This window comes from Rhagoletis zephyria, unplaced genomic scaffold, assembly GCF_001687245.7.
Source record: "Rhagoletis zephyria isolate East Lansing unplaced genomic scaffold, Rhagoletis_zephyria_1.1 Rzeph_scaffold_01024, whole genome shotgun sequence".
NCBI lineage: Eukaryota > Metazoa > Arthropoda > Insecta > Diptera > Tephritidae > Rhagoletis > Rhagoletis zephyria.
Window position 1 is genome coordinate 79,451 of NW_016158108.1, and position 14,247 is coordinate 93,697.

Genomic DNA, 14,247 nt, shown 5'->3' on the forward strand with positions numbered 1-14,247 from the left:
TCATTCAAACTATTTCTGTGGAGGCGGTAGTAGACAAGGTAGCCATTTGGGTGAATATTTCAGATACAATCGCTTTTCGCCGTTTTTTTAATTTTTTGACTTCCAAACAAGAAACATTGGCAATCTAATTAAATTTCGCAATTTGTTGATTGGTCGATTAAATAACGTAAGTCATACCGCAGGACATTTTAATTCGTATTTTGGAAGGAATGATGTTGTTTGACATCAAAGTTTACCTAAAATTATTACCGAAAGCAAATTAAGTGCTAACTACGTTACAGTGTAGATAAATAAAAAATTCATAAATATTAATGACGACGCAAAGGAAAACAATAGTGACAAATAGCAAACCCTGGCAACAACATACATACATAGCTGTATTTGTTTTGTTTTATTCACACAACTATGACGCATTCATCGCGACATGGTGACGCCCGCCAGTAAACTAAAACCACCACCACCACCCACCCAGGCATCTTCATTAAACTGAACACATTGCACATCAAACACAACCAATTGCCACAGGGGCCACAGCTGTTTCAGTGACTGAGTGACCGACCGACCGACCGGGCAATTAGTCAGCCTATCCATCGGTCGTTTAGTTGGTCGGCTGTTATGGCAACAAAATAATTCTATCAATTAGCAATTGAATTAGCACTAACCGCCGCCGTCGTTAATATGGACGCAAATTTAATTGTCTTCTAAGGGTGACCACAAATATTTGTATGTAAATATGTACATTAGACCGTCATACACCTTCGAGCCTAAGGTATTTTTGCAAAGCAATTTCAATTATTATTTTTTTTTTAGTTTTTAACCAATTTTATTTAGCTCAAATCTAGTAATTAAAATTTCACCCCCCTTCCTGTTGACCTATTGATCTGAAAGGACCATGAAAAAGTTCCAAATATTCCAAATCCAAAATGGCCTCTGGTACAAAATGGCGGTTTTCATATTTGTTTCAATCCTCTTAATAAGGGCAATGGGTATTAAATGGAAGGCTTTTACAATTAGAACGCAATTTATAACGTATCACAGAGGAGTTTAGACAGCCAATATTTTAAAACTGAAATCAAGGTATCTAACCAAAACTGAGTATGGTTTTCCCACCCAAGTCAATATTTCGCATCGTGTCGAGGATTGAAAAAATAATGATATATTGCGAACGCTTTCCTCTTAAGACTTGGGCACACATCTTGCTATATAAGAGCCTTGCCCCTCTATTGGACATCTGGGGGCGTCGACCGTTATAATGTTCCATTAAAATGACAAACAAAATAATTAAAAAAAAATTTCAAGATAAAACTGTTTTATTGAAAGGAAAGTTAATAATTATGTAGAAAAAGTACTAAAAGCTACAAAATAATCAGGAAGGTCTTAGGTACCAGTCATCACACCACTCTCCTCTTCGGTCTTGGACATTGATCAGACTAAAAATAAAATCGTAGTGCGAAGCGTAACCTAAGTACTTACATTGATATGAGCGGTTGATTGTTGATAGAACTTTTATCAGCTTCACGATTTTATTTTGTAGTCTGACCAATGTCTGTAGGAGGCATTTTTTTGTTCCAAATTTCATTGATCTTAAGTACCCCGTTCTAGTGCTTACCCATCATATCTCAGTTAGTTTTAATCATCCTAGCGTAACACCCTAATGTCGGTAAGCTAACAGGGCAATTATGGCAACTGTCTTTAAACTCCCACAGCCGTTGGACATCTTTCGTTAGATAATTATCAATTCTGGCAACTATCTTGGAATCTCTTTTCTGTCTTTCGAAAGACTGATTGAAAGATCTGCTAAGGAAAAGGTTTTAGCGTTGTTCTGTTTGTCCTTTAGCAAAAAGTTGTATAGAAATTCAATCAAATAAAAAAAAATAAATCTTTATCTTTTTAGAACAATTAAAACCACAAATTAAATTAAAAAAATATATATAAAAGAAAAAATAAGTTTCTAAAAATTAAATTAAATAAAAAATTTAAGGCAAAAAAAAAATAAGTTCCTAAAAATTATATAAAATTCAAAAAAGTGCTTTTTAAAACAATNCAAACTAAGTTCCTAAAAATTATATAAAATTCAAAAAAGTGCTTTTTAAAACAATAAAATCTGAAAACTTAATTAAAAATAAAAGATTTTAAAAAAGATAAGTTTTGACAAATAAAAAAAAAAATTAAAACGTACAACAACAAAAACTAAAAATTGAATAAAATATAAACAAAACGGAAATAAATTAAAAAATAAATAAATAAAATTTAAAAATTAAACAAAATAAAAAATAAAAATATGTTTCAAAAAATTAAATATAATGAAAATAACTTTTCTGCTAAAAATTAAAAAATACGGTTCTAAAAACTAAATTGAATTGGATTTATCTTTTTAAAATAATAAAATCTAAGAATTCAAAGAAATATTCCAGAAATTAAACAAAATTAAAAAATATATACACACAGTTATGTATGTATATATCTTTTTAAAACAATAAAATTTAAAAATTAAATTAAAAAAAAGAAAATTAAAACACGCCGCAGCATATGAGATGAGATTGAACACAACCAAAGCGGCAACGAAGTTCGTCAGGCCGTTGCCATAGGTGCAGCAAAAATCTTTGGATCTCAGACTGTATGGCGTAATGTACATATGTAAACATGTACGTAAATGTTGACCTTTGCAATACTACGTATAAACTGTCAATAAACGTAAACTCGCTGGTTGCACTTTTTTCGTGCGTTTCTTTTCCTGCTCTTCTATACATTTTCTGTTGATATAAGCAACATTTTAGCTATTGCAAATATTTGGAAAAGACACAAGAATGCCAATAATGTTTATGCCACATATTTTCTCAGAACCGCCTACGCTCCTTCCACCATTCAGCACCACTACTTAATTCCATTTACGCTTAAGTTTTGATAACGCAAACATTTTCCAAAGCCACTGCCATTGCCATTGACATTGGGAAATTTCAAATACCAAAAGGTATGAGTATCTCTAATGTTATGCCACCCACTTACTAGTCGCGTATGGGTATTAATATTTACTCAGTACGGCACCTTACAGTTACATCAACTTCCTGTTTCTTCACACTTCGCGTCTTTGTCAGCTTACTTCCACATTTCAATTGGCACTCTTGGTTTCGGGCGCTAAAAGGAACAACACAGAGGGGAGAAATTAAATGATATATTCTCAAATCCCTAAAGCATCATTACACGCAGATTATTTTCTTGATTTTTTTTCCCCCCTGATTGTTTCATTGGTTTTTAAGTGGCAAATGCGTACTTACCCAGTAGTGTATTGGGGTCTATCTAAACTAGCCCGAAATTAACGTTTACAGTTGGGGACCACAACATTTGAAAATATGGTTCATATAAATTTGACAAAAGTTTTGCGACTTTTTGAGTTCTGCTTTGCTGCAGGTCATAGTCTCGGCCTATGAAATTAAATCTATCATACAACTTTTACCAAGAAAAGGCTTGTGATTTCTAACAGATTTTGGTACGCCGAATTCGTGTTCTTAACTTAGAATTGCTCTAAAACTTTTTTTTTTTAATAATATCCTAACCTAAACTAGCGAAAAAGAGGGTTTGGCCTATTTTTGAGGTTACTCGAACATTTAAAAGTCTGAACTGTCAGTATACATATGTATGTATGTATTAGAATTGTTTTTAATTACCTTGTCTTAACTCCATTCCCGTCTAGAAGAAAACTACAGTAGAAAGTATTTCTTTAAATCTGGCGTAGGAGGTATGTACTCTAGCTGCTCTCCTGATTTTAAATGCTTGGCAAAAATACCATTATTACCGAGTTGCTTCGGCATTCAGCAGCCTGAGCCTTTGAGTCTTACTCCAGATGCGCTGTTACTTGGGACACTATTTCGAGAATTACTCCTGTAGGCCGTGCATAATATGCGTTTTGAATGCTGCATAATTTTCTAAATCCCCCTCTGCTTATCCAGTGCTGGCCACTGTTTTTGGAGGCCCTTAGTTTATAATAAGATCACAAGTGGAGAGATATTCAATAACGTTAATACGACACAGGTTAACTGAAAAATATTAGGAGCATATCAACGGTCTTCCTTTCTTTATAGTTTTCTTCTAACCCTGCCGCCTAAATTAGAACTAAAAAAAATAGAAACGTTGTTTTATGAACTTCTGTTGAAGTTAAATTTCGGATCTCCGAGTTTTTGAACTCGAACTGGACTGAAACCGCTTGCTTATGGTATAATTCTTAGTTTCATTCAAGAGCAAGGCTTTGAATTTCTTTTTTATTTTCAAAAACTATCAAATTGATCAGCGATTGCGCACCAGTTTGGAAATTGCCATATAAAAGTGAATATACAACTAATGCTTTTATAAGGCTACCCCAATTTTTACTGCCGGGTTCAATAAGCGAAGGAAGTTACATACATAAATACATCAGCACATAAATGTTTTCTGCGTATGTATGTATGTAGCAAGGAGAACTTCCTTAAGTAAAATAAACAATACCTAAGCGCTATGGTGTTGTGCTCATAGCGGTTTTTAATATTGAGCAAAAGCAAACAGCGTCAGTATGGGAATGGATGTAATGTGTGTAGCTCTACATAAACGAAAAATATTTAGTTCACTTCAAAATTTGTCCTAATACATGTTGCCTGCCGATTGTATTTTGGATACCAAGTTACTTTGTCTCTGTTACTTATTTTCTACTTTTGTAGATGAGTAACGATACTTAATACGAAAGTAGGAAGTAAAAAACAATATTGATTTTTTTTCGTGCGTACTTCTTATGTGCCTTGTCGGCCTTTTTTGTATAACAAAAAGACAATCAAGCCTTCTCACGTTAAAATTTTAGCCGTCAAAATGTCCCAAAACAGCTGATGAACTTCTTCGTCAGGGTTAAATTTTCGCAATTCGTATTAATTTAAAATATAAAATATATATACACAGTTCTATAGCCCAATCAATTTTAGTCACTTGAAATTTGCACATTATCAGACTAAAATTGCAGGGTCTAAAAAACTGTGTACTCAACTTCTAGCACTTTCGACAAAAAAGTTTGAAATTTAGGTTAAAATATGTTGCACTTTTTTGTAGTTTTCTAGAAACTATTGATGTGATTAGTTAAAAAAATGTTATTAAAAAAAAAAAATCAGTGCAATGTAGGATAAGGCTATCATATAGAAGAAAATTATCTGTAGAATTATAACAGATAGATAGATTTTTTGGAGCATAAGGACGAATGGGCATGGAAAATTTCCTTTACAAATTTTGTCTTTAAATATCCATGAAAATTTGCAATATTTATTTTTGAAAAATTATTGTTTGAGGACTAATATACACACGATCTCATCATCGAATTCGGTTCTAAAAACTTTATTAACTTAAAAAGATAAAATGTATTAAAAGCGCATTTTCAATACCTATTCATCATTGTAAACCAAAAATTTATTGTTTTTAAATTTTACAGAATTTTCTCTCGCATTTGGTAGCCATATTGTGATTCTACGTTGCACTGATTTTTTTAAATAATTTTTTGAATTAATCATATCATTCATTTCAAAGTCCTTTGAAAAAAATCCTGACGTCAGTGTGAAAAACTAAAAGCGCAGTTTTACTCTTTTTGGCCCATAGCTTCGTGAGTATATGGATTCTGTCGTTTGTTTTGGAATTCTTCTGTTTTTGTCGCTCGGTGTTATAGAAGTTCTAAAACACTAACATGTTTCTTATCCACATTCCCCAAACGCTCATCATGAACTCAAATGCATAATAAATAATATCTAAAAGTTTTCAGCTAGCAGGTGAGGTAGAGGTTAGAATTAAATTGTTTTTTTTTTTGTGATTTTCAAGAGATATTCGATGTTGTTCAAGTGTTATTTTACATACAAATCTACATACATATATACTTAGTGTAAAGATTATGATATAATCTCTTTCTTATTGCCCTACAGATGTACATACATATGTACATCGTTTTTTTTTTGTTTATAGTCTCCCCATTTGTCGCTCTGCATCGATTGTGTGATAAGCATGTAATTTCCTTACTTTGCTCACTATCTTCACACACATTCAATGAATTTTAATTAATCCCAGTAGAACTTGGGAGCATCGTACGATTGCTCGGTGAGTACTCCCTTGGGAGTATACGAATACTCCCCATTGCTCCCTATGCTTCTGTGTATAAGCATGTAATTTTGTATACTCCCTTTAACATTGGATGTCCTAGGAGGGGGAGTAATCCCTTTTACCTCCTAAACGAGCAATCGGGGAGCACACACAGAATTATCATCCCACAAACCTCCTAATGGAGCAATACGGGAGTACTCCCATAATAACCTCCCAGAAACCTCCCAAACGAGTAATAAAGGAGTACTCTCATAAAAGTCATCCAATATTACTCCCAAACGAGCAATAAGGGAGTACTCCCATAAAAGTCATCCCACATTCCTCCCAAACGAGCAATAATGGAGTAGTCTCATAAAAGTCATCCCACATTCCTCCCAAACGAGCAATAAAGGAGTACTCCCATAAAAGTCATCCCGAAACCTCCTCAGGGAGTAATTAAAGAGCACTGATTAAAAATGAGTATATTTTCCATTAGGCGAAAACGAGTTTTCGATTCATTTATTTATATTTAAATAAATAATTGTAACAAAAAATTAAACTTATTCTTTTTTCTTGTAAAATGAAACAGATTAAGTACCAGCGAAACTTAGATTTTGTTTTTCCCCCTCCAATAATTGTTATTTTTTTATCTTTTATTTAATATCTAGTGCACGATTTCTGAACAAAATTGTGTCATTTATAGGTATTTTTTAACTAATGCCGCTAGTTTTTAAGTAAAAATTTCATTCTAAATTAATTAGTTTTTGGCTTTTCATGCAAATTGCTAATAATCCTATAATATACATGACATCAATAAAAAATATTGACGTGCTAGAAAAAAAAAACAAAGATACTTAGATATTAAAAAATAACAACAACAAAACAACAACAGTAAAAAATTCGATCAAACTAACATTATATCAAATATATATTTTTTTAATTTATAAGTTTTTCTTTAGAAGTAAGCTTTGCGTCATAATAATGTAATGTAATGTAATTGATCTACAATAGTTTCTTTTGCTTGATAACTTTGGAGCAGTGTTTTTTTTTGTGGAAGGTACAGGCAAATTTTCTTTTTTCAAAATAGCGAGAAGCTCATTGCACATTCTCCTCGGGACACGATTTTTTATTGCCCATATTGCTAATTTTTTAGTAAGCGATGGCTCTTCGTCGCCATCATATGTCGAGCAATTAGGGCTTTCTTCGTTTACATCAACATTACTATATGCATAATTTTCTTCCGCTTCTGCAATTAAATCGTTACTCACAATTAAATTTTGTAGCTCCTTTTTCGCAAGGCGTCTTAAATGTCTTTTTGATAAAAATTTATCGGAATCTACAAAATCATTGTAGTCAGTAATTAATATATAATAAATTTAAACAAAAGTAATACATACCGATAGCCGTTAATTTAAATTCGCTTTGACTTGCCATTTTTATTTTTTTCACCAAGGAAATGGATTTCTGTAAATTTTTTGTTTTATATGTAAAAGGAACCCTCCTGGATTTTTCTTTTTACGAGACATCGCTTTTTGTTCCTAAGCGAGTAATACGGGAGTACAAAAACGAAAAATCTCGCTCATTGCTCCCAAATCATGCCTCATGGAGCAATATTTTTTTACTCGTTTAGGAGACATCGCTTTTTGCTCCTAAGCGAGTAATACAGGAGTACAAAAATGAAAAGTCTCGCTGATTCCTCCTTAATCATGTCTCAGGGAGTATTCTTTAGTTACTCGCTTAGGAGATCTCCCATTACGCTCCTAAGCGAGCAATACAGGAGTACAAAATTGACAAATCTTGTTTATTGATCCTAAATCATGCCTCAGGGAGCATTCTTTAGTTGCTCGCTTAGGAGATCTCCCATTTGACTCCTAAGCGAGTAATATAGGAGTACAAAACCATCAAATCTCTCTTATTGCTCCGAAATCAGGTCAAGGGGAGTACTCCTTTATTCCTCACACAGGGAGATCTCCCTTCAAGTTCTAGTGGGAATATTTCTCATATCCATGTCTTTGTTGTTTTGTTTTTAGTCTTTATGGCGTTTTGATATACACTTACGGTATAGTAAATATACCTCTCTGAACTTGGCAGGACAACTTTTTTTCAAAGCAAAAATTCCTATCGCATAATTTGCCGTTAATTATCCGTAAATTATCCGTGAAAAGAATAATTTTGCCGCGGACATATTTTAAAAAATATCGAGTGCCCTGCTAACTTCCGTGGAAGTTAGCAGGGCACCTTCTGAAAACCAATAAAGGAAACCATTAGCTTATTGATAATTTGCCGTAAATTATCCGTTGTTTATCCGTGAAAAGAATTATTTTGCCGCGGAAACATTTTAAAAAATATCGCGTGCCCTGCTAACTTCCGCGGAAGTTCGCAGGGCACCTTCTGAAAACCAATAAAGGAAACCATTAGCTTATTGATAATTTGCCGTAAATTATCCGTTGTTTATCCGTGAAAAGAATAATTTTGCCGCGGACATATTTTAAAAAATATCGAGTGCCCTGCTAACTTCCGTGGAAGTTAGCAGGGCACCTTCTGAAAACCAATAAAGGAAACCATTAGCTTATTGATAATTTGCCGTAAATTATCCGTTGTTTATCCGTGAAAAGAATAATTTTGCCGCGGACATATTTTAAAAAATATCGAGTGCCCTGCTAACTTCCGTGGAAGTTAGCAGGGCACCATCTGACAACCAATTAAGGAAACCAGCTAAACGCAAACTAACTATTTGACAAGCGATATTTTTTAAAATGTGTCAGCCGCAAGATAATTCTTTTCACGGATAAACAACGGATAATTTACGGCAAATTATCAGATAGTTAGTTTGGGTTTAGCTGGTTTCCTTCATTGGTTTTCAGAAGGTGCCAGGGCAAGCGATATTTTTTAAAATGTGTCAGCCGCAAGATAATTCTTTTCACGGATAAACAACGGATAATTTACGGCAAATTATCAGATAGTTAGTTTGGGTTTAGCTGGTTTCCTTCATTGGTTTTCAGAAGGTGCCCTGCTAACTTCCACGGAAGTTAGCAGGGCACTCGATATTTTTTAAAATATGTCCGCGGCAAAATTATTCTTTTCATGGATAATTAACGGCAAATTATGCGATAGGAATTTTTGCTTTGAGAAAAAGTTGTCCTGCCAAGTTCAGAGAGGTAGTAAATATGTACATAATGACTTATGTATACAATGCCACCACGCTCGGTTTGCTTTTGACTCTTCCCTGTCGGAATAAAACAATTACTTAGTTACGAAAGTTAAACATTTGGAAAAGTTGTTGGAAATAACTTACTTTGAAAAAATGCATCATTTCGATCAGTGATTTTGAAGTTTTTTTTAAGCCAAACCGACGTTCCCAAACCATATCATGCTGACTAAGCTTAGACTCTTAGACTTAGCATAGTATGGTTTGGAGGCGCCGAAATGCATTTGAAAATAGTTGAAATCATATGCACAGAAGAATTTCAACTAATTATAGTTAAATTGCTTGTAAAGTAGTTGATTTTCCGACAGGGTTTTAACAATAAAAAAACATGTGTATGACATAATTACATAAGTACAAACTTACTTCGCAATTAATAATTACATTTGTGTAATCAATAAAAAATGCAAAATAGTTTAAAATGGCTCGTATTGTTATTGCTGTTGTTATACCACTTAGTGTTGGTGCACTTAAGTAAATATACGACTTTGTACTACATGTTTGCCATACTTCATAGCATTATCAGACAACGGCGTGCTTTGATAACTTTTTTTCTTTACAAAACAAAAAAAGCGAACATTAATCGCTTTATCGAAAATTGCTCGGGATTAGCAATGAAATTACTTTATATATCTATGTGCGATTTTCTTTGGGAATTCAAATATTATGTTCACCTATGTGAGCTGTTAATTTTGAAAGTGGCATTCAAGTCAATTCGTACCTCTTGTGCTTAAATAACCGGCTACTTGTAACCGAATGCATCTGTAAATCGTCATAAACGAACGACAAAACCTTCTACATTTGAATGATGACAAACGGCTCATATATTAATACGCTAACATAAATTTTGTCACCGTTATTTTTTTTTTTTTTTTAATATTTTTTAAGAGGGTTGACACCTTTTTCAAATTGAAATTCAATTTAATGAAATATTACAATATGGATGTCAAACGAAAGATGCTCAAGAAATCAGTTTTGCAGTGTGTTTAAAAAAAAAGTAAATTGAATTTAGGTGAACATTTGCAAAATCTTTCGTCTTTCCTTGCTGCCTCCCAAAATTCAATAAATCTATTCGGCCCTATTGCGTATTTCAGTTGAGAAAAATATTTCCAAAATTATAAAGCAAAATAAAAACCATGTTTCCCAATTTGATTTTGGTTTGGTTGTTAAATTATGGGAACAAAACTAAATGAAATACGTACGTACAGTATCGGTCATATCATTAGCACACCGATTTCAAAGTGATATTGTTTGCCACTTATGTACATTTATTTATTTTTAAGAATTTTTAATTGAAATACAGTTAATACTCTAAAAAGTTTTACACTTGGGTTTATATGAACTGCGTTTTAATTGAAATGTCTTAAAAGTAAATAAATACACGTAAGTGGCAAACAATATTACTTTGAAATGGGGGTACTAATGATATGACTGATACTGTATGTACATACGTATAACAATGATATATTGGTATTTAACAAGAAGGTTTAGTATATGGTTTTATTCTGACACATTTTCGGAAGGAATTGACATTTATAAAAATTATGCTAAAAATTGATATATGCATGTAGCGGAGCTGTGGGCAAAAGCTTTTCATAATTTCGAGTTAAGGATATTCGACTTTGAAATTTGTGAATCTAGTGCGTCTATGTATCTTGCTGAGTTTGACAAATTATGATGGTAACTTAAATGTATTACTTTCAATTAGGTTTTTTGTAAGGATATTTCATATAACTCTTCTTACTATTTTATAACAATATACATCCGTATTTCAATAAAAAAAAAAAACATTTCCCTGTTTTTATCTTTCACCAAACAGGCACGCATAGCCATGCTATTGGGCGAACGAAAATGTCTCGAAAGCCTCAAATCAGATTTAACACGACGCATTAAAATGTTGGAGTACGCCTTGCGGCAGGAGCGTGCCAAATTCTATCGACTCAAATATGGTACCGATCCGCCACAATTGAATGAATTGAAACCGCCAACAGATGATGCTGGTCTCGGTAGCGAAGTGGCGCCCGATTCCGAAGTACCATACAGTTCAGTATCGAATACAACCTGGCGACAGGGCAGACAAATGCTGCGACAATATTTGGCCGAAATCGGTTACACAGACAACATAATCGATGTGCGTTCGAATCGGGTGCGCTCCATACTTGGTCTCAATAATAACTCCGAACAGGAGGAGAATGTCAGTCCCAATATAAATGGCAATGAGAATAATAAACGTGCTGCAGAATCAGAGGGTTAGTAATTCACATTCAGTAAAATAATATTTAAATGTAAAATTTTAAAAATAATTTCCAATATTTTTTGGTATGCTTCATTTAAAAAATAGGTCGTCGCACGCCAGCTAAGAAAGCACAACAAAACGATGCCATAATTTTGGATACTGAAGCAGCGGTAATGGCTAATTTTGAATTTCTTGGTACTACCGAAATGTCCGACGACGATGAGATTTCCGATGATCTCGAAATGGTCTCTGGTGAGAATGATGATGCCGATGTGAAAACTACGAAACGTAACAAAAGCGGCAAGGATATGATTAGCGAAGGTAAGACATAAAGTGGCAAATTTAACACACCCAAAAAAAAAACAAAAGCCCACTAATTAAACGCGCATATTTACATACATACAAACTTACATATGTATGAGTAGTCCACTTGCAAAGTGCGCTTTGTATTATTTTTTCGATTTTTTGTTTTTGGTGTGTAACGTACGTAATTTAAAGTAGTTTCATGTACACTAACAACAACAAAATCTTCCTATATTCAGAAAAAAAAATAGCATCAAATGTTAACTAGTCTTGCAAAAGTCGCTATCATATCTACATATTTATAAACTTTCAAAAGTCTCCCATCTTCTGATGAAATTAGAAAGCTGCTTTAGATCGTATAGACCGTAAATGTTGTTATGTTTTGTTATAATATTATTAGGCTCTTACTTATCCAAATTTTCAGGTAATAAAACAAAATCAATTTAGATGTTACTTGTTGTCATAGTCGTTTTTTTTTTTAATTTAAGGCTTACTATTATAAAATCTCATAACGTTGTTTGCAAGTGGACTACATGTATGTATGTGTGTATGTGAATATGGTACTAATTAGAAAGTATGTATTGACTAACTTATTACAATTATTGTCTTATATACATATGCATATACATATTTAACTTACTAAAATGCGTATTCTTGCAATTTGCTTCTTCACAATTAATTTTATTCTATCGCGCATCTACCACATACCTACTATGTACCTACCTTATCTAACGACAATTTGGTAAACATGTTTTTTTTTTATATCTCTTACTTTGCACTTTTAAATGGCTGGTAGTTAATGAAAAGTCGAATTGAGCGGCGCAAACGCCTAATCGCTTATTGCAAGCTTGGTACTAGAAATGAGGTTATGGAAAGAATATCAAAATTTGTGCTATTTAGCTATGCATTTACCTGTACCCTAATTGGATGATATGATGGATACTGTAATTTAAATTTGTAGTTAAACATGCAACATGGAAAATAATAATAAATTACATCAGTATGCAGGTTCTAATGTTTATATTTAAAATTGTTAACAAAACGAGGCATAGCAGCTTCTTTTGTTGCTCTGAAAAAGATGAAATGGAAAAAATGAATATGCCCACCTATACAGTTTTAATCTAAAGTCAAAGTTAAAAATGGCAAATTATATTTCAGAATAACTAATGTTGCCGCCTTTTGGCCGATGAGGCTATTTGTTAGAGGATCGTATATAAGGCCGGCTGTACAGAACAATTGCTCACTCTGAACGCCTGCGCATGGAGCGGTCAATTATTTGCGAGCTCGATCCGTCATTCTGTAGTATTTTATTTTAGTTTTACACGAATCGAGAAGGTTTTCACTGAGAGAGAGGCTCGTTTTACTTTAAGATCGGCCTTCAATTGAGGTTTGATTTCACATTTTTTAATGTCTACAGATTCCACATCCGAGTCTTCGCTTTCGCTCGGAGACTATAAAATTTCTTCTAGGTTGCTTATAAGAGGCTGACTTCCAAAACGTCAATTGTTTTGCATACATACAAAGTATAATGTTCCATAATGCCGAACTACAAAAAAAATTGACAATGCATAATTGTCCAAAACGCATCCGAAAAGTTATCGAAACGCATCGCTAGAGCAAACAGCGCATCAGAAACAAAGTTGATGCATCGCTTGTTCTAAAAAAAAAAATCTAAAAAATTGTTCATTGCTATATTGAATATTTAAAATATGCAGTGTATATGGTTGCAATGTGTCCACAACTATGCATATACAAACAGTTTGAGTACCGCAGTATAACAGTATCCAAATATTCTATTGATACGTTTTGGAAGTCAGCCAGACTTTTAACAGAACTTGTTGAACATTCGCATTCGCATAACATACGGATCGTTTGATGCGAATGCGAATATTTAAAATGATGCGAATAATTCGCGTAAGCTAATGCAAAGTTTCGGAACATCCTTAGTTCATACATACATACAGTTTACATACACATTCCAAACCAATTTTTCCAAAATAATCAGACATGCATAGGTGTTTTAAAAAGCTCGGTACTCAAAAACTGTCGTGCAGCTACTAAGTTATAGCCACGATTGACTTGTTTTTGCTAAAAGATATTCCCAAATATTTAATTTATCAGGTTAATATTTAGTAGCAAAACTATATCTAAGCATAAATGTGCCTTCGATCGCTTTAATTTTGTTCAAATGCCCTATGAAATAGTACATACCCTAGTATTTTTCGTACTCATCAGAAAATTCTCTGAAATTTCCAACATGGTGAATCCCGAGTTTTGCCTTTAAGAGGCACCAAAAATTTTAAATGGATTTCTGCCTAAATAGTCTCCTCAGGAAACCGACTACTGTAACGCTGTAACCACCTAAGCGAATTTTGGCCGAAAGCAACAAAGCACGCCAGTCGTTTCTCTTCTGTGCCAAGTGATGCCA

The 14,247-nt window shown here is 33.3% G+C and overlaps 1 protein-coding gene across 24 annotated transcripts in view; it reads left to right on the forward strand.

Moving 5' to 3' along the window:
- Positions 1 to 14,247, forward strand: part of Cka (Connector of kinase to AP-1) — a 59,789-nt gene that overhangs the window by 40,967 nt on the left and 4,575 nt on the right. For all 24 annotated transcript variants that reach the window (XM_017615464.1, XM_017615466.1, XM_017615479.1 and 21 more), the window contains 2 exons: positions 11,100 to 11,529; positions 11,622 to 11,837. In XM_017615464.1, the coding sequence (XP_017470953.1) occupies positions 11,100 to 11,529; positions 11,622 to 11,837 (646 nt within the window). The remainder of the gene's footprint in view (positions 1 to 11,099; positions 11,530 to 11,621; positions 11,838 to 14,247) is intronic.